Source organism: Taudactylus pleione, unplaced genomic scaffold, assembly GCF_031769625.1.
Source record: "Taudactylus pleione unplaced genomic scaffold, aTauple2 ptg000115l, whole genome shotgun sequence".
NCBI lineage: Eukaryota > Metazoa > Chordata > Amphibia > Anura > Myobatrachidae > Taudactylus > Taudactylus pleione.
Genome location: NW_028284517.1, coordinates 1602328 through 1621807, shown reverse-complemented (window position 1 = coordinate 1621807; position 19480 = coordinate 1602328). Strand labels below are relative to the sequence as shown.

Here is a 19480-nt window from a genome sequence, read left to right as displayed (position 1 = left end):
CTATGCACCAGTCCGTATCTCCGCACAGTATGTGACATGTATGACTATGCACCAGTCCTTATCTCCGCACAGTATGTGACATGTATGACTATACACCAGTCCCTATCTCTGCACAGTATGTGACATGTATGACTATGCACCAGTCCCTATCTCCACAGAGTATGTGACATGTAAGACTATGCACCAGTCCCTATCTCCCCACAGTATGTGACATGTATGACTATGCACCAGTCCCTATCTCCACAGAGTATGTGACATGTATGACTATGCAGCAGTCCCTATCTCTGCTCAGTATGTGACATTATGCACCAGTCCTTATCTTTGCACAGTATGTGACATGTATGACTATGCACCAGTCCCTATCTCTGCACAGTATGTGACATGTATGACTATGCACCAGTCCCTATCTCTGCACAGTATGTGACATGTATGACTATGCACCAGTCCCTATCTCTGCTCAGTATGTGACATGTATGACTATGCACCAGTCCCTATCTCTGCTCAGTATGTGACATGTATGACTATACACCAGTCCCTATCTTTGCTCAGTATGTGACATGTATGACTATGCACCAGTCCCTATCTCTGCTCAGTATGTGACATGTATGACTATGCACCAGTCCCTATCTCTGCACAGTATGTGACATGTATGACTATGCACCAGTCCCTATCTCCGCACAGTATGTGACATGTATGACTATGCACCAGTCCCTATCTCCGCACAGTATGTGACATGTATGACTATGCACCAGTCCCTATCTCCGCACAGTATGTGACATGTATGACTATGCACCAGTCCCTATCTCTGCTCAGTATGTGACATGTATGACTATACACCAGTCCCTATCTCTGCTCAGTATGTGACATGTATGACTATGCACCAGTCCCTATCTCTGCTCAGTATGTGACATGTATGACTATGCACCAGTCCCTATCTCTGCTCAGTATGTGACATGTATGACTATACACCAGTCCCTATCTCTGCTCAGTATGTGACATGTATGACTATACACCAGTCCCTATCTCTGCTCAGTATGTGACATGTATGACCAGTGCCAGATTAAGGTCCACATGGGCCTGGAGCTGAAATTTGTGAAGGGCTTATTGTGTGCTGCTCTAGGAGGTTTGACTAGCACAGCGAGGGTGTGACTACTGAATTGGGGTGTTGTCTGTGCAGGAGGTCTGGGTAGTGGATAGATCCCCTTCCATAGATGTACCCTGACGTCATCAGTTACTGGGCCTGAATCAGGCCTGCTTGCGAGCGCTGAGTGCTCGCAAGCGGGTCGATGGTGCCCTAGTGCGCATGTGCACGACGGAGGGAGCTCCGTCGTGCGCATGCGCAAGACCCGGGGAGCAACGGGGAAGCCGTCGCTCCAGGTCTCGCACCAAAGGGGGCGTGCTGTCGATGTTGATTGACAGCACGCCCCCTTTGGTGGGCGTGCTGGGGGCGTGGCTGCCAGACGGAGGCGTTCCCATGGGAACGCCTACCGTCTGGGTCCGGCCCCACTGACATCACTAGTGATGTCAGTGGGAGTGATTTTGGCCAAAATCACTCCAGGGCTTGCAGTCCCCGAGACCCTACTGCAGGGTCTCATCGCAAGCCCGATGGTCGCGATGGTCTTGACCATCATCATGGTCGCTCGCATAAGCTATGGGTGGTAACCCACAGCTATGCGAGCGTCCAAGAGGCCGCTCCAAGTTTAGGTAGGAGGGCCCTGATTCAGAGCGAGCGCTCTGGTCAGAGCGTCCGGCTCTGAATCAGGCCCACTGTCCAATGTCATTACATACTACCCATGTGAACATAGAGGAGGAATATAAACCTGTGGCAAGCTAACAATTTTCTCCTTTTGGTTGCCTTTATGGGCATGGGATCGCACTTCCGCCCTCACGTCACTTCCATGTACATGTGCTGAAGGGGATCTATACACTACCGTGAGGTCTGTGTCATTGCTGTGGCCATGGAGGGCATAGCTACCGCCTACTCACCTAAAAAAAAATAATATATATATATATATATATATATATATATATATATAGATATGTTTACACGTACACGCCCAAATACATACAGATCCCAGCGGCACTCCTTTGTAGCAAAACTTCAACGGTTCCCTCCAGTGTCCAATGGGTGAGACTACACAAATATATAAAGAAAGCAAGGCGGCGCTCAGGATTAATAATGACACAGGGCAAAATATATATACAAAGGAAAGGAAAACAAAGGAAAATGTATTGTATGTATACAATACATTAAAACATTGGTCACTAAGCCACTGAGTGCCTCCTTGCTTGAGATATGTGTATGTGTATATATATATATATATATATACATACATACATACATGTTATATATCACAGTAACCACATATGTATGAAACTGATTATATTGGGTCACGAGATATAAATGTTAAAATGCTCTATTATTGCCTTGTGCCTGCACACCATTTACAGAGGCACTCACCGAGACTCAGGCTGAAGCAGGACACACTGATCAGTGACTGCAGCCAGCAGGAGGCACATGACACCCCCGCATCAGCAGCAGCCAGCATTGCAGCACTCACTGATACATCATACTATGATGCCTTCACGGAGCAGAGCTTGGGCTTGGCTTCTCCATGATTTTTTGGCGCGGACCGGTGGTGATGACGTCATGTGACACAGAGACAGTTGCAGCACAGGATTAAAGGCTTGTGTGTGTGTGGCCACTGTTTTGACCACGGGTTGCAGTGCCGGCTGCCAGGGAGAGGGGATGTTTGATGGCCCGCCAGGGCTGCATGGGAGGGACCTCAATTGGGCGCTGACCGGCCTGACAGGCTGTAGCAGGGATTTTTTTTCCTGTCTACAGCAGCACAGGATATGCTGTGTGACTGTGATGCTGTGGGCCTATTTTAGTGGGAGGGCCTGGAGCTGAAGCTCCACCCGCCCCATTGTTAATCCGGCCCTGTGTATGACTATACACCAGTCCCTATCTCTGCTCAGTATGTGACATGTATGACTATACACCAGTCCCTATCTCCGCACAGTATGTGACATGTATGACTATGCACCAGTCCCTATCTCCGCACAGTACGTGACATGTATGACTATGCACCAGTCCCTATCTCCGCACAGTACGTGACATGTATGACTATGCACCAGTCCCTATCTCCGCACAGTACGTGACATGTATGACTATGCACCAGTCCCTATCTCCGCACAGTATGTGACATGTATGACTATGCACCAGTCCCTATCTCCGCACAGTATGTGACATGTATGACTATGCACCAGTCCCTATCTCCGCACAGTATGTGACATGTATGACTATGCACCAGTCCCTATCTCTGCTCAGTATGTGACATGTATGACTATACACCAGTCCCTATCTCTGCTCAGTATGTGACATGTATGACTATGCACCAGTCCCTATCTCTGCTCAGTATGTGACATGTATGACTATGCACCAGTCCCTATCTCTGCTCAGTATGTGACATGTATGACTATGCACCAGTCCCTATCTCTGCTCAGTATGTGACATGTATGACTATACACCAGTCCCTATCTCTGCTCAGTATGTGACATGTATGACTATACACCAGTCCCTATCTCTGCTCAGTATGTGACATGTATGACTATGCACCAGTCCCTATCTCCGCACAGTATGTGACATGTATGACTATGCACCAGTCCCTATCTCCGCACAGTATGTGACATGTATGACTATGCACCAGTCCCTATCTCCGCACAGTACGTGACATGTATGACTATGCACCAGTCACTATCTCCGCACAGTATGTGACATGTATGACTATGCACCAGTCCCTATCTCCGCTCAGTATGTGACATATATGACTATGCACCAGTCCGTATCTCCGCACAGTATGTGACATGTATGACTATGCACCAGTCCCTATCTCCGCACAGTATGTGACATGTATGACTATACACCAGTCCCTATCTCCGCACAGTATGTGACATGTATGACTATGCACCAGTCCCTATCTCCACAGAGTATGTGACATGTATGACTATGCACCAGTCCCTATCTCCACAGAGTATGTGACATGTATGACTATGCAGCAGTCCCTATCTCTGCTCAGTATGTGACATGTATGCACCAGTCCTTATCTTTGCACAGTATGTGACATGTATGACTATGCACCAGTCCCTATCTCCGCACAGTATGTGACATGTATGACTATGCACCAGTCCCTATCTCCGCACAGTATGTGACATGTATGACTATGCACCAGTCCCTATCTCCGCACAGTATGTGACATGTATGACTATGCACCAGTCCCTATCTCCGCACAGTATGTGACATGTATGACTATGCACCAGTCCCTATCTCCGCTCAGTATGTGACATGTATGACTATGCACCAGTCCCTATCTCTGCTCAGTATGTGACATGTATGACTATGCACCAGTCCCTATCTCTGCTCAGTATGTGACATGTATGACTATACACCAGTCCCTATCTCTGCTCAGTATGTGACATGTATGACTATGCACCAGTCCCTATCTCTGCTCAGTATGTGACATGTATGACTATGCACCAGTCCCTATCTCTGCTCAGTATGTGACATGTATGACTATACACCAGTCCCTATCTCTGCTCAGTATGTGACATGTATGACTATACACCAGTCCCTATCTCTGCTCAGTATGTGACATGTATGACTATACACCAGTCCCTATCTCTGCTCAGTATGTGACATGTATGACTATACACCAGTCCCTATCTCTGCTCAGTATGTGACATGTATGACTATACACCAGTCCCTATCTCTGCTCAGTATGTGACATGTATGACTATGCACCAGTCCCTATCTCTGCTCAGTATGTGACATGTCAGTTTATTTGTTTTGTGTTTGCCAGTTTCACTTAAATGTTATTTCTAGGGGCGTGGGCTGATCTTTGAGGAAGATGGACGCATGCAGCCTGAGCTCCCGCTGACTAAGGAGACTACTCGCCATACGACACATATTGGTGGCTGATTTCTGCCTCCCTCACTCACCAAGATCACACAGCACCGGGGGCGCGAGGTCCACGGAATCGGGCAGCGAGTATTACTGCTGCCGCGGATTGCGGCCTCCGACCGCCTTGCAGACCACGGCCTCGATTTCCGGCTGCGTCTAGTCGGGACTCACGGTTAACATACACGCTGCTCACCAAGGCCCCCCCCCCGCCCTCCGCCCTGCAGCGATTCGCCCGAGACTCACTTCCATCTTCTCATGGCGGTTCTCAGGAGCCGGAGCTGCCCTCCGGAGCGTGTTACACAAGGGAATTGTGAAGAGACACCGGCGCCATTTTGAGACACGCTACGAGCAGTGCGATGGTTGCGGCTCGCGGCTACAGAACACAACATCTGATGAAGTGAGATTTATTAGTCTCTCTACTCTCTCTATTTTAGAGGCAGACTCTGACCGTGTCTGCCGGTCAATGTCATTTATCCTCACATGGTGCATGCTATTCAGTCTCATTCCCAGCCTGCTACACATTATACAGGCCTGTTTACTATTCTCAGCCATGTAGTAATCACTTTCTATTACTCCTGAACCTCCGGTGTGATATGGCATAGTTCTATATTGTAACTTCACTGCCACCCCGTCCATATATTAAGCACCTTTTAGGTGTCTGTGACCCCCCCCCCCCCTCCCTCCCCTCTTTATTTGTTACGTCTCTTGCTAAGTGTCTCCACTGTATGGAGAAATTTTTCCCTCCGCTGATGCCAGGAAAATCAAGTCAGAAACAACGGGGAGACAGACGCAGAGATTCCACCATGGCCGCGGTTATCGAACCGCAAGTGAAAGACTCTAACTTACAAGCTTCCGACTTGATCGCTAATAAGCCTATATATTCCAACCCCTAACAGCCTATAAGTTACGCATCAATGGTGCAGGCTATAAAAGACACAATGGGACCGATGCTGCAAGATCAAGCATCCATCTTTACACAGGCTATAGCAGATATTAAGTCTAATGTTGCACGGGTGGAAACTCTTGGGGACACAATTGAAAATAGAGTGGGGGTCAACTTCCATGACATACAAATCCTTAAAAGTAAATGTGAAACGCTGGAAAAATCTAATTATCAACTATACAATAAGATCGACGATTTCGAAAATCGTTCCAGATGGAACAACCTGCGTCTAGTGGGACTTCCTGAATCTATCAAAGGAACTGCCTTATACCATTTATTATGTCAGTCTCTTCCTGAATTGCTGGAGTTGAATGATATTAGCTCTGATTTAGTAATTGAACGAACGCACCGCCTGGGGCCGGTCAGAGATACAGGTTCAAATAGACCTAGGGTGGTCATCTTCAAATGCTTACATTTTGCACATAAGGAAGCCATCTGGTCAGCTTCTCGATGCAAGAGCAATCTAATGTGGGAAAACACCAAGCTATTTTTGTTTCAAGACTATTCTACCGAGGTCACCAGAGCCCGTAAAGAGTTCAACCCAGTGTGCTCTCAGCTGATTAAGGATGGACGCAAATTTGCATTATTATTTCGTGCACGCCTTCGATTGTTTGATGGCTCCTCATATCAAGATTTCTCCACGGCAGCGGATGCGATGGCATTTCTATAGGAAGAGGGCGACGCGGCTCAGGCATTTCCACCCGTCCACTCTGCCTCTTCAGTGGGGTGACCTAGAGACTGTCTTCAATATGTCAATGAAAAGTGCATAATGAGTATGGTAATTACTACGATTTTCATAAATGTTCTTTTTTCTTTTGCTGGTGAATTTTAACGTTGTTCTAGCTATTTACGTTAAATGTCAACACCTATATCATATGGCCGTGGCAGACTAAAAGTATAATGTGTTATATTGTTTTTCTGTTCTTTTTCTATATCTTTGCCTGAGGTTTTGGGTATTGATGCTAATCATATCAGAGGTTTTCATGCGTTGCTTGAGGGTTTCAGTTATAGATTGCCTCCCTTTGGAGTGTAATTATATGTGTTTTTATTTTGTTATTATTTTTTGGAATATTTTCCTTTCTCTTCTTTCCCCCCCTTCTCTTCTCTTTCCTCTTACTAATCCACCCCTCTCCCCCCCGACTTGATGAGGATAATGTACTTAATATGCAACATGAGTCTTTTAAAAATGTTCTAGAGTTTATTACTACTGATCTTATATATGGAATAACCTTTGGTAGTCCTGCTAGTGTGAGACCTGTTTTATCTCCTACACAATGGGCTCATTAAATATTGGCTCGTGGAACCTGGGTGGGTTGCATTCTCCTATTAAAAGGAAAAGGGTGTTTACTTATATTCGCAAAATACACATTGATCTAATGATGTTTCAGGAAACCCATTTATTAGACCCTGAAATAAATAAATTGAATATGTTTCAATATAAAGTTATGGCCTATGCCTCTTTTACCTCCAAAGCAAGAGGTGTGGTAGTATTAATACATAAAAAGCACTCCTATGTGATACATTCTTCCGTCCAGAGGGTCGTTTTGTAATAATTGATGTGACTATTAATGGTACTAACTACAGATTGTGCAATGTTTATGCTCCAAATGTATATAACAGATCTTTCTTCCAAAAAATTCTGAATAAACTAAACTTGCCTTCTGGGACTAAGCTTATTGTGGGAGGAGATTTTAACATCATTTGTCTCCGATTCTAGACAGACAGACAATTAGGACCCGTCCAATTAAACCACCTAAACTTGGTATTTCAGCCTTTGAACAACAATTAGATCTTATAGACATATGGAGAGCGTTACATCCACTAGAAAAAGAATACACATGTTTATCAGCTGCTCATGGCTCTCTTTCTAGAATCGACTATCTGTTAATCTCGACTAACCTTTTTCCTAAGGTACAAGAGGCGCATATTGAAACAATCTGTATCTCTGATCACGCACTGATTCGGGTCACTATTAAGGAAGAAATTGACAAAGGTCCTTATAGACAATGGAGATTCCCCACACACTTGGTCAACTCAATTGAGTTTAGATCTATGCTAGAGTCCAGCTGGCAAACCTATAAAACTAATAATGAGGAGCACAGGCTCACGAACCCTACCCTGTTCTGGCAAGCGTCCAAAACAGTAATAAGAGGTGAAATAATATCATATGTGAAACAACATACGAAGAATTATTATAATAATTACCATAAGGCCCAACGAGAGCTAACTGACGCTTTCCAAACATATAAATTGACTCTCTCTCCCATACATAAAAGAATTTACCGAGATAAAAAATTGACTTTTCATTCCATTGTGTCAAACTACCATGATAGATCACAATATGTCTCAGATTTTAAATTCCACAAATTCGGCAACAAAACAGGGCGTCTACTTTCCAATTTATTACGTGGCCCTCGTACAACAAATATCATCCAATCCCTAATAGATCCAAAAGGTAATCGTATACACACCGGTACACAAATATCCGAAACTCTTAGGACGTTTTATTCAGACCTTTATGCAAACAGTCAAATAGACTATACACAAAGAGATAGATTCTTGGAGCAATTACACTTACCCCAGATCAGTCAAGAAACTGCAGAAAATCTATGTGCCCCTATTACGATATCAGAACTCTCTAGAGCTATACGCTCTCTCAAACCCAATAAAGCTCCAGGACCTGATGGCCTTACTGGAGAGTATTTGAAAATTCTCTTCTCCCAATTTGGAGACACTCTATTAGAAATGTATAATGCTATACTTCAAAATAAATCTCTGCCACTTTATTTTAACAGCGCCATTCTTAAATTGCTCCCAAAACCAGGAAGAGATCCTGAACATCCAGGGTCTTACAGGCCTATCTCTTTACTAAACTCGGGTTATAAACTTTTTACAAAAATTTTGGCAGATCGTCTTAAACTATGCCTGCCAGCGGTAATACATACTGATTAAACAGGTTTTATCATGGATAGACACTCAGTGACCAATATTCGGAGAGTTATTTCGATTATAGAACTCAGAGAGAACCGGGGGACGTTTTTACTTCTCTCTTTGGATGCCGAAAAGGCGTTCGATTTACTAACTTTGGATCATCTTTTCGAATCTCTAAGACGTTTTGGCTTTCCTGATAATTTTATCAATTTAATTTCAGCTATTTATACTAATCCAATAACCAAGATAGCCTGTAACGGTTACCTGTCTCATCCTATTGCGATAGGCAGGGGGACGAGGCAGGGATGCCCATTGTCCCCCTTGTTGTTCGCATTAGCACTGGTGCCTCTGGCGGTCATGCTGAGGAATGATGAGCAGTTCTCTGGTATCAAGATAGGAACAGCGGAGTCCAAGTTGGCTCTATTTGCGGACGACATGTTGTTGTTTGTCTCACATCCAGAGACTTCTATACCCTCAATTTTAGAAAATATTGAGCGCTTTGGATCTTTCTCGGGATATAGGGTAAACTTTAACAAATCTGAGTTGTTGTATTTGGGAACGGATCCCCCTTCTATCCTACCCACGGTTTGTTCCCAATTTTTAAGATCGCAGAACACTTTAAAATATTTGGGAATTTACATCCCCGACATAACTACTAAAATATACAACTATAATTTTTCCCCAATACTCTCGAAAATCAATAAGCATTTGGAGGATTGGCGTGATCTTCCTTTGTCACTGATGGGACGAGTGGCGGTCCTGAAGAGTATAATCTTTCCGAAGATTGCTTATCTGATTCAAATGCTTCCTATTGCTCTTACCCAAAATGATATTAATGCTTACTCAAAAGCAGCCTCCAAATTTTTGTGGCGGGGCAGGAAAACCAGAATAGCTCTAGCTAAGCTTCAGGGCGACAGGGGAAGGGGTGGTTTGGGTATTCCAGATCTGAAGGACTTCTCAGCAGCTGTATTTTATAGATATGTGTTAGACTGGTGTCTTGAACGTAATGTCTATACGGATCTGTCTCTGGAGACAGAACTACTTTCTCCTTTTGCTCCAAGTGCCCTTTTACACACACCTAAACCCAAACTCCCCAATTTTAAGTAATATCATTTTTCGTGACACCTACAAGGCGTTGTGGACCATCAACCGGAGACTCAACCCGAAACGCCTGCTCTTCAAAATACAACACTCTTTGGGGTAATCCTATGTTTAGCCCAAGTTTAGATAACTCCCACTTCCTCGTTTGGAAGGCTAAGGGTCTTGCAAAAATCAAAGATGTTTTTGACCCAGGGGGCACCTTTCTTTCATTTCAAATTCTTAAGGATAAATTCAATCTTTCTAACTCGCAATTTTTTATGTATCTCCAAGTCAGACATTTAATTCAACATATACCTCCTGCTTTGACAGACCCAGGTGCAAAAGATGCACTAGATTCCATATTTACGTTCACAATGCAAAATAATTACAAAACCAAACTTTTGACAACTGAATTCACTTCATCTAAAGCAAACTCCCTATGGCATAAATGTGCAATGAGATGGGTAGTTGATATCCCCACAATAGATTCTCCTGAAATTCTTTTAAGTTATTATGAGACCACCCTGAAAATTTTACACTCGGCTCACCTACAGGAAGTCCATGAGAAGATTTTACACAGGGCATATATTTCACAGAGTAGCAGAGCTCATATGGTATTAGATGAGACAGGACAGTGCGTGAAGTGCAAAGCCTCTAAAGCCACCTTTTGGCACAATATACGGGAATGTGGGCGCCTCCGCAAATTCTGGGATAAACTTATGTGCTTTATAAATGATTTGTTATCACTACGTCTACTAAAAGACCCCTTAACTTAAATTTTTGCGAACTTTAGTAATTGGAATGTGTTCCCTCATAATAAGAAAACAGTTATTCCGCTCCTTACGACAATAGTGACGATCGCTAAGAAAGCGATTCTTATAAAGTGGACGGTAAAGACCCCTCCTTTTCTTGGTGATGTTAAACGTATGATACTTCAAGTACTTTATTTTGACCGGCGTGACACTCTCCCGGATATTGAGAAGGGGGTAGAACGTTTCCAGAGAAAATGGGGATTTTATATATCACATTTGGATAACACCACTCAATCCCATATTAACAACATTTTTGAAACCACATCATGGTACTTGAACCAAAAACCGGTTTAACTCATATATTATGTCTGTTTTCCTTGAGAGATTTGGAAGACTTCTGTTCAAGTTTTCTGTATTAAATTATTAAAAGGTCTCTACTATAGAAGACTCAGTCCTAGAAACATCTAAAAATACGGGTACTTATCTCTCCCCCCCCCCCCCTCTTTTCTATTCCCTTTCTTTCTTCTTTCTCTTCATTGTGCATATTGTCTATTTTTATTTATTTTAGTTTTTTTTACATTATTGTATTATTTTGTATTATTTGGCTAAAGATATAAATTGTCTTTATCTAATAGAGTACCAGAATCTGGAACCTTGAAGTTCTCAATCATTACAGTTTTTATGTGATTTTTGAGATTGGAACTTCTTTTAGAGTTCCTTATTTCTGCATTGTTTGAACTTATTTGTAATCAGTCTGAGATACTTGGAAATAACTGTTTATTTCCTGGTCGACTTTTATGTCTTTGGGCCTGATTCAGACCCACTCGCGAGCGGCTGTCCGCTCGCAAGTGGGTCGATGTTATGGACTGAGCATACGCACGACGGAGGGAGCTCCGTCGTGCGCATGCGCCAGACGCGACGAGCGAAGGAAAGTCCTTCGCTCGTTGTGTCCGATCAAAGGGGGCGTGCTGTCAATGTTGATTGACAGCACGCCCCCTTTGGTGGGCGTGCCGGGGGCGTGCCTCCCTGACGGGGGCGTTCCCACGGGAACGGGAGGCATTCCCACGGGAACGCCTCCCGTCAGAAGCCGGCCCACTGACATCACTAGTGATGTCAGTGGGAGTGATTTTGGCTCTGATAGAGCCAAAATCACTCCGGAGCTTGCGGTTGAAAACCTCAACCGCAGGCTCCGGCTCGCAATTTCGATGGTCGCGATGGTCTCGACCATCGCGGCCATCACAATGCACGCTCGTATAGCCTGTGGGTGGTGACCCACAGCTATACGAGCGTCCAGGAGGACGCTCCATGAAAATGGAGCCCGGCCCTCATTCAGAGCGTGCGCTCTGCTCAGAGCGTACGGCTCTGAATGAGGGCCTTTGTGTCATTGAGCAGTATATTTGTATTTACCTTTCTGTTATACCTACACGAGTATTTTGTTACTTTTTTGTATTTTTCCTGTCTGAAAAAACTAAAATAAAAAGATATTTGAAAAAAAAAAAGTTCTTTCTAAACATTTGTAAATCAGATATGTTATTGCTGCAATATGCTGCAGGATATTGTAATTGCTGCGAAGTGCTGCAGAAAAATATCTCCTATGGAAACGACTGTGGATAAGCACTGCAAGTTCTGAAATATAGCTCAAATCTCATCCAAATGTCTAATTAACATTCTGGGGGTGAAGGTAGGGTCATGTGACTGCTAGATGGCGCTGCGGATATTGAGTTTGTGTTGTGTTTTTTTTTCCTATCTACTATAGTGTAAAGACAAAACTTTCCCCATTTAAAAACTATTTTCAGAGGCACTTTCCTGTTGGGTGGTTGAATCACTTCGGGGGTTACAGTATTTACTAACATAGCTGCAAACTTACACAGAGGAGTAACCGATAATGACCAATACACTTTCATTTATCTGGTGCAAGAGAAATCATAAAACCAAGTGTCTGCTTATTAAATACATCTCTGGGTGTTATATACAGATAACTCAATGCAGGTTGGGTACGGGATCCTGACTGTCAGAATGCTGAAGGTCAGAATACCAACAGCGCCATCCTTACGGTCACAATCCCGACGGATTTTGGTATTTTAATTTTACCCCAACTGTTAAGCCTAACTATAACCTTAACCCACCCCTCCTGGAGCCTAACCTTAACCATCCCACCACGCAGCCTAACCCTAACCCTCCCCTCCCGCAGCCTAACCCTGCTCTCCCGCAGCCTATCCCTAACCCTCCCCTCCCACAGCCTAACCCTCCCCTCCCACAGCCTAACCCTAACCCTCCCCTCCCGCAGCTTAACCCTAACCCTACCCTCCCGCAGCCTAACCCTAACCCTAGTACTTACCGTCAGAATCTGTCGGGACTGTGACCGTCAGGGTGCCGCTGTCAGTATTGTGACCATCTGCATTCTGGCAGTCAGAATACTGACTACATCCCCTCAATACGGGCATATGCAAATATACTGCACCCCCAACATGACGCGTCCACTGGACCTTATCATAATACAATTATTACACTTTAGAAATACATAGGACACTACAACTGCCAACATTACCTGACTACTGACATGATACAAATGTATTACTCTAAATACAGACATACAGGACACTACACCTCCCAACATGGCTTGACTGGACATTATCATATTACAAATCTTTTACACTCTACACAGACATTGGAGTATATTTACTCAATCAATATACCCCATAGAACCTTAAACCCCTAACATGACCTAACTAAGGGACATGATCATAATACAGCTTTATTACACTCTAAACAGACATAGGACACTACACCCACGACACAACTGTCCATTGGACATGATCATAATACAATTCTATTACACTCTATACAGCAATACTACACTACACCCCTAACACGAACTGACCACTATGGGGGGTATTCAATTAGGCTGCGAAAATTTGAAATCGGCGATAACTTATCGCCGATTACGTCTTTTTCGCAAGTTTCAATTATCCCCGTATTCGATTTCAAAGACTTTTCGCAGGTTTGAAAAAAAGTGCAGAATTAGGGTTTAAGGGTGCAGGCTTAAAAAAAATAGCCTGCACCCCTGGGAATGTCATTTAAAAATAAACTGTGTCAAAACATTTTTTTAAAAAAAAAATAGGGACACCCCAAAAAAATTTACTAAAAATTTGGGGTGAAAAAAAAAAAGTGGAAACAGTGTTTAAAAATAGGGAAATAGCTTCAGGGGTTTTCTGCAAATATGCGGCAGGTGTTTTCTAGAATAGGCTATTAGCGGCAGGTGCATTTTTGCAGAATTTAAAAAAAAAAATGGCTTTAAGGACTTAAAAATATGCTAGTACCCATTTTAATGTACCCCAAATTTGATGGGACCAATTAAAAAAATGAAAAAAATAACCTAAGTACTTTTCTGCGTCACTTCTTCAATGTCGGGAAAAAACACCTGCCGCGGCTATTTTAAAACCCGACTTTCTTTGGCAGGAAAAAACAGGGGTACCCATAGTTATCTCCCATGTCTGGACATCTTTAGGGGGGTCCTACAATTAATTCCCGAAAATTCCCATTTTTTTTCATAGCCCCCAATTCGCCGGGTCCCGTTTTTGCTGATTTTAAATTGAATATGGGGATAAAGCGGGCACGCGCACGATACTTTATCCCAGGAAAATCTCCGATGTGGAGCGAAAAGTCCAGCACAGACTTTTCTCTCCCATATTGAATACAGCTGTATATATGAATTAGGACACTACACCCCCGATATGACCTGACTAGGGGATATCATCATAGTACAGCTCTATTACAGTATATTCTATACAGACACAGGACACTACATCTCAACATGAACTGACCACTGCACATGTTCATAATGCAATTCTGTAACATATACAGGTATAAGACACTACACCCCCAACATGACCTGGGGCGGGATGCACCAAACGGAAAATGCAGTAAAACCCCTGTTTACCGCATTTTCTGTATACAGCAATCTCCTGGCCGCTGGGCTGCGATGCGGAGGGTAATGCCAGCTATTGCTGGCGTTACCCTATAGAAGCCTATGGGCTTCTACCGCATCGCTCTGCTTATGAGGGATCCAATCGGATCCCTCCCAGCATGCCCCGCGGACGTCCCGTCACTGCGCATGCGCAGATGGACTCCCGGGTCATAAACCCGGAAGTCCACTGTGCAGGAGAGATTGCAAAGGACAGCTCTTATCGGAAGAGCTGTCCTTTGCTGTACAGATCGCATATGTTAGTGCATATGCGATCTGTACAATGGCGATGTCCGGCGGTAAGTATTACTGCATCCCGCCCCTGACCACATGATCATAAAACAGTTCTATTACACTATAAACCAACATAGAACACTACACACCTAACTAGACCTGACCACTGGGCATGATCATAATACAGCTCTATTACACTATAAACAGACATAGAACACTACACCCTCAACATGAGCTGACCACTATATATGATCATATTTACACTGTATACAGCAATAGGACACTACACCCCCAACATGATCTGACCACATGATCATAATACATTTCTATTACACTCTATACAGACATAGGACACTACACCCTCAACATGAACTGACGACTGGACATTATCATAATACGGTTCTATTAGATATATATGGACTAAGACACAACGCCCCCAACATAACCTGACCACTCTACTGTATTAGGGTTAGAGGAAGGGTTAGGGTACTTACCTAATCCTGTCGGGATGCCGCTGTTGGTATTCTGACCGACAGTATTCCGACCGCCGGGATCCCGTACCCAACCCTTTTCAATTAGGGCAGTGGTTCCCAAACTGTGCGCCGTGGCACCCTGGGGTGCCTCGGGACACTTGCAGGGGTGCCTCACGTTGGCGGTCCAGCACTAAATCTAATTATATATTGTCAATGTAATGTAAATATGTGGACAAACCTGTCCACCACCACATAACTGAACCTAAGTATGACAGGTAAGCACAATATACTTCACTTTACTACTTTACTAAAAAAAAAATTGGAATTTCTAAATAACAAACATTTGGCTTAGGGGTGCCGTGAAAACAATGCTGATACTCTAGGGCACTGGGATTCAAAAAAGTTTGGGAACCTCTGTATTATGGTATAAATTTAAAGAAGCAAATTTATATTTTTTTGCCTTCATGGACACTTTTTTGTAAACCTTTTAAAATTGTTTGGGGGATAGAGAATTAGGTGACCCTAATGTTCTAGTTACCTCATGCGACAGATTTTGTTGTTCTCTGAATTCTCATCCTTAATACGACTGGTTATTGAGCACTACAACAAGCAACCAAAATACATTAATTCAAGAGAATATTAAATACAGGTGTAGAGTTTTCAATTGTAGACAATCTGCTGTGAATCAGAGACTCTGAGATAACATCTCCGAAATTACAGAAAATATTGCACAGTTCATGTGAAGGTCCCACATCAGGTGGATTCTTCTGTCCTCTGAATGGTCTCCTGGGATTTGTTAATATAATACCACTCACTTATGGTGAGACCAGTCTTAAGGTGCCCACACACTAGGTATTCAGGTCACAATCCGATATCGTGTCCGATTTCTCCCCCTGCAGTCGTGGGCACGATTTGGTGTTAAAAACAATCCAAATTGACACAGGATCTATCGTGCATCCTATACTATTCCAGTGCATCGTGATAAGATTTTCAGATCTGCCTGCAGCAGGCAAGATCTGAAGATGCGATGTACGACAGCGGGTACGCGCATCGGTATCGTAATTGTGAGTAGAGACTCGCGATTAGGACATATTTTACACGATCTGTCGTCCCGATGCATCGGAATCGGGCTGATCATGTAAAATATTGCCTAGTGTGTGGGCACCTTTACACATTCACCCCTTGGCATGTTGCTACTGGAGCCACTGTGGACAGTATTGATTGAACTGTAGCACATGTTGACAAGAGACGCCGGATTTTGGTACATTATCCACACACAAAAAGCTTTACATATTTCTCTAGTTATATTTCAGAATTAAGTAGGTTAAAATTGATGATCTCACACTGCACCCCAGCTATAATGTGATGAGGGCTGTGAGGTGACAATAACACTCCCAGTATCAATACTGTTGAACTAGCTAATAGATAAGAAAGGTGTTTCACCGCAGGTGATGGCAATCATAAATTAAGGGGGAAGTCCATGAACAGAGCATTTTACGCCTCCTGGAACGGGTCATGTTGGTGGGTATGCAGTATTTCCCTGACACAATCTGTGATGGAGATGTACAGTAGTTGTGAATGTGACTCAACCTTGATTGTGTATCACAGAATTGCTCTTCAAGCCGCAGGTATCAAACCCAGCACATACACACTATGCAATAATCGTGGCGATCAGCCAGTTTTCAGCTGCTTGGTATGAGAACCTCAGTGTGTACGCAGGACCTAAGCCCATTACCATTCCAAAAGCAGTTGGATTGGATGATTGGATCTGACTTGCGACACACCATTTCTCTAAGCTGATGAGCCGATATTGTGCGCGTTTTGTAGTGTGTATGAATTCATGATTATCTGTATGACATTTCTGCTGATAGTTCATTTAAAGACGACAACTTTGTGATGATCTTAGGGCAGATAATTATTGGGATTGAAATACTGTAGTAAACCACTAGTGTGAGCACTCAATATCTAATGGTCTCAAAATGTTTTAGGGGTCTATTCAGCAAGAGTGGCGATGTTGCCCAGGTTAGTATCGGGCAACATCGTCACAAGTTTTTATCAATTATGATAGAATATGGCTGCTATTCAGCAATATTTTGTGCAGGGACAGCGGATGCGGTAACACGCTGTCCCTGCGATGTCACAGAAGGCATTGTTATCGGGATTCCGAAAACAATACCTTCTGTTTGTTCGTCTGTGCATGTTCAGTCATGCGCTCGGAAACAGTCTCCGTCCTGCTTGCAGTGACCGCCGGCGGGGTAAGTACAGCTCCAGTCTGCCAAAAGTGATTGACATATGTATACAGACTTTATACTAGCATGTATACATGTATATGCATGTCAATCAATTTCAGCAGGTTTAAAAGGCTCTAGGTGGACTTACCTGCCACCGATCACCGGAAAGCAGGCACGGAGACTGGGCGGGCTTACAAGATGCTGCAGGCACTTATGGGAAAATGTCCCTCTGTCTCTGCAGTTTTCGGGATGTGGTGTTATATAAAGGAAATATTTTAGGAGTCATTTAACGCTTTTTGCTTTGCTGAATAGCAAAAAGCGTTAAAGCACTGTAGAGATCAATAGCTGATCCCTACAGTGCGGTGCTCTGCGAATTAGGAAAATATGGAGAAGATAATTACAGTATCTTCTCCATATACACATTGCTGAATAGGTCAAAAGCTTAAATAATGCGCCAATTATATTTTTAATGTCAATTATATCATGCTGAATCATTGAGGTTTGTACCTGCCAATAGTTGTCAGATCTGACTCTTGCTAAATTAGCAGTTAAATGATATTAACTTTTCACTATGTGATTTAAAAAGCAGCTCCCTCCTGTCATTATGACCTACCCCTACCTAAATCTTCCAAACCTGACCTACCATTCACTTCAGGACCCTGCAAGTTTGGGAAGTAAGTCATGAGGGGTCTATAAAGTCCAGAGAAGACTATAAGATCCATCACACACACCCCTGCTCTACCACCCCCAGATTTACCACCTTTCTGCCATGCCAATTATGGGTGCCATCTTTTTAAAACAATTGAGGGTGCTCATATCAGTGATATCCATCGAAGACTGTATCATCGATGGTTGATAGTTTAAAACCATTGGTAGAAAAGAGTGAGCACAGTGCAGCATATGCGCAGACCTCTGCCATCAGACTGGCGCTGCCGATGTTCTTAACAACGGACTGGCGCCATCAATGTCAAATACACTTGTTGTCATCGATCATGGTTACAATAAAAACATTGATCGTCCCCCCCCCCACCCTCCCCAATGTTCTCAAACAAGGCATGAAAATAACTTACCTATGAAGTCATGAATAAGATCTTTGATGAGGTGCCCGACAATGGCATACACCACGGCAACCATGACCAGCGCTGCCATCAACAGGTAGAGCACGGCCTTGGGCAGGGGCACCGGCTCCTTGGGGGGTGGCTTGCTGTAGTCCTTGTAGACCTGCTGGTCCTCAGAGGACTGGGAGTAAGTGTAATGGAAGAGCCGCTCCAGCCCGGTGGTGAAGTCGCTGTCGGTCATGGGCTCGTTGTGGGGTAGGTAACTGGTGGGCTCCGGCTCCTGGAGGACACTCGCCACCGAGCTGGTCGTTGCCTCCACCGTGTTTATGCCCTGGTGCACTAGTCGGAGGGTCTTGTTGACTTTGGGCAGGATTCGGGACAGGAAAGGTCCCCAATCTCTGATGGCGCTGATGTTACATAGGATCATGTTGCGCAGCGCTAAAGCGGGAGCCAAACTTTGGAGAGGGTGAGGCGCAGCGCGCCCCCAGGACACAGGACCCGCTCCCGTCTGCAGGTGATGGCATGGGGCTTCGCTTATGTGTATCTGAAGCCGGGCTCCATGCTCACACTAGCACCGTGCCCGCTAGAACCACTGATACAGATGCTGGACCCGGTCAGTCACTGGCTACACTTCAACCCATCCTGGGATGCGACGGCAGAACTCCCCATCTAAGCAACGGTGCCAACCCCTTCAGTGCAGCCCCCAAAGTTCGGTCCATCCAGTGCTCCCCAGAAGTTCAGCTCATCCAGTGCAGCCCCCCCAAGTTCAGTCCATCCAGTGCATCCCCCTAAATTCAGTCCATCGGAATGAAACTTGCGACCAGCTTCCAGTCAGTGTCTCCACACTACTGCCT

At 44.2% G+C, this 19480-nt stretch overlaps 1 protein-coding gene across 2 annotated transcripts in view; it reads right to left on the bottom strand.

The window, feature by feature from the left end:
- Positions 1-19092, bottom strand: part of LOC148524871 (uncharacterized) — a 44215-nt gene extending 25123 nt beyond the window's left edge. For both annotated transcript variants that reach the window (XM_088471610.1, XM_088471611.1), the window contains exon 1: positions 18639-19092. In XM_088471610.1, coding sequence (XP_088327736.1) covers positions 18639-19053 — 415 coding nt within the window. In that variant the 5' untranslated portion in view covers positions 19054-19092. The remainder of the gene's footprint in view (positions 1-18638) is intronic.
- Positions 19093-19480: the final 388 nt, after the last annotated feature.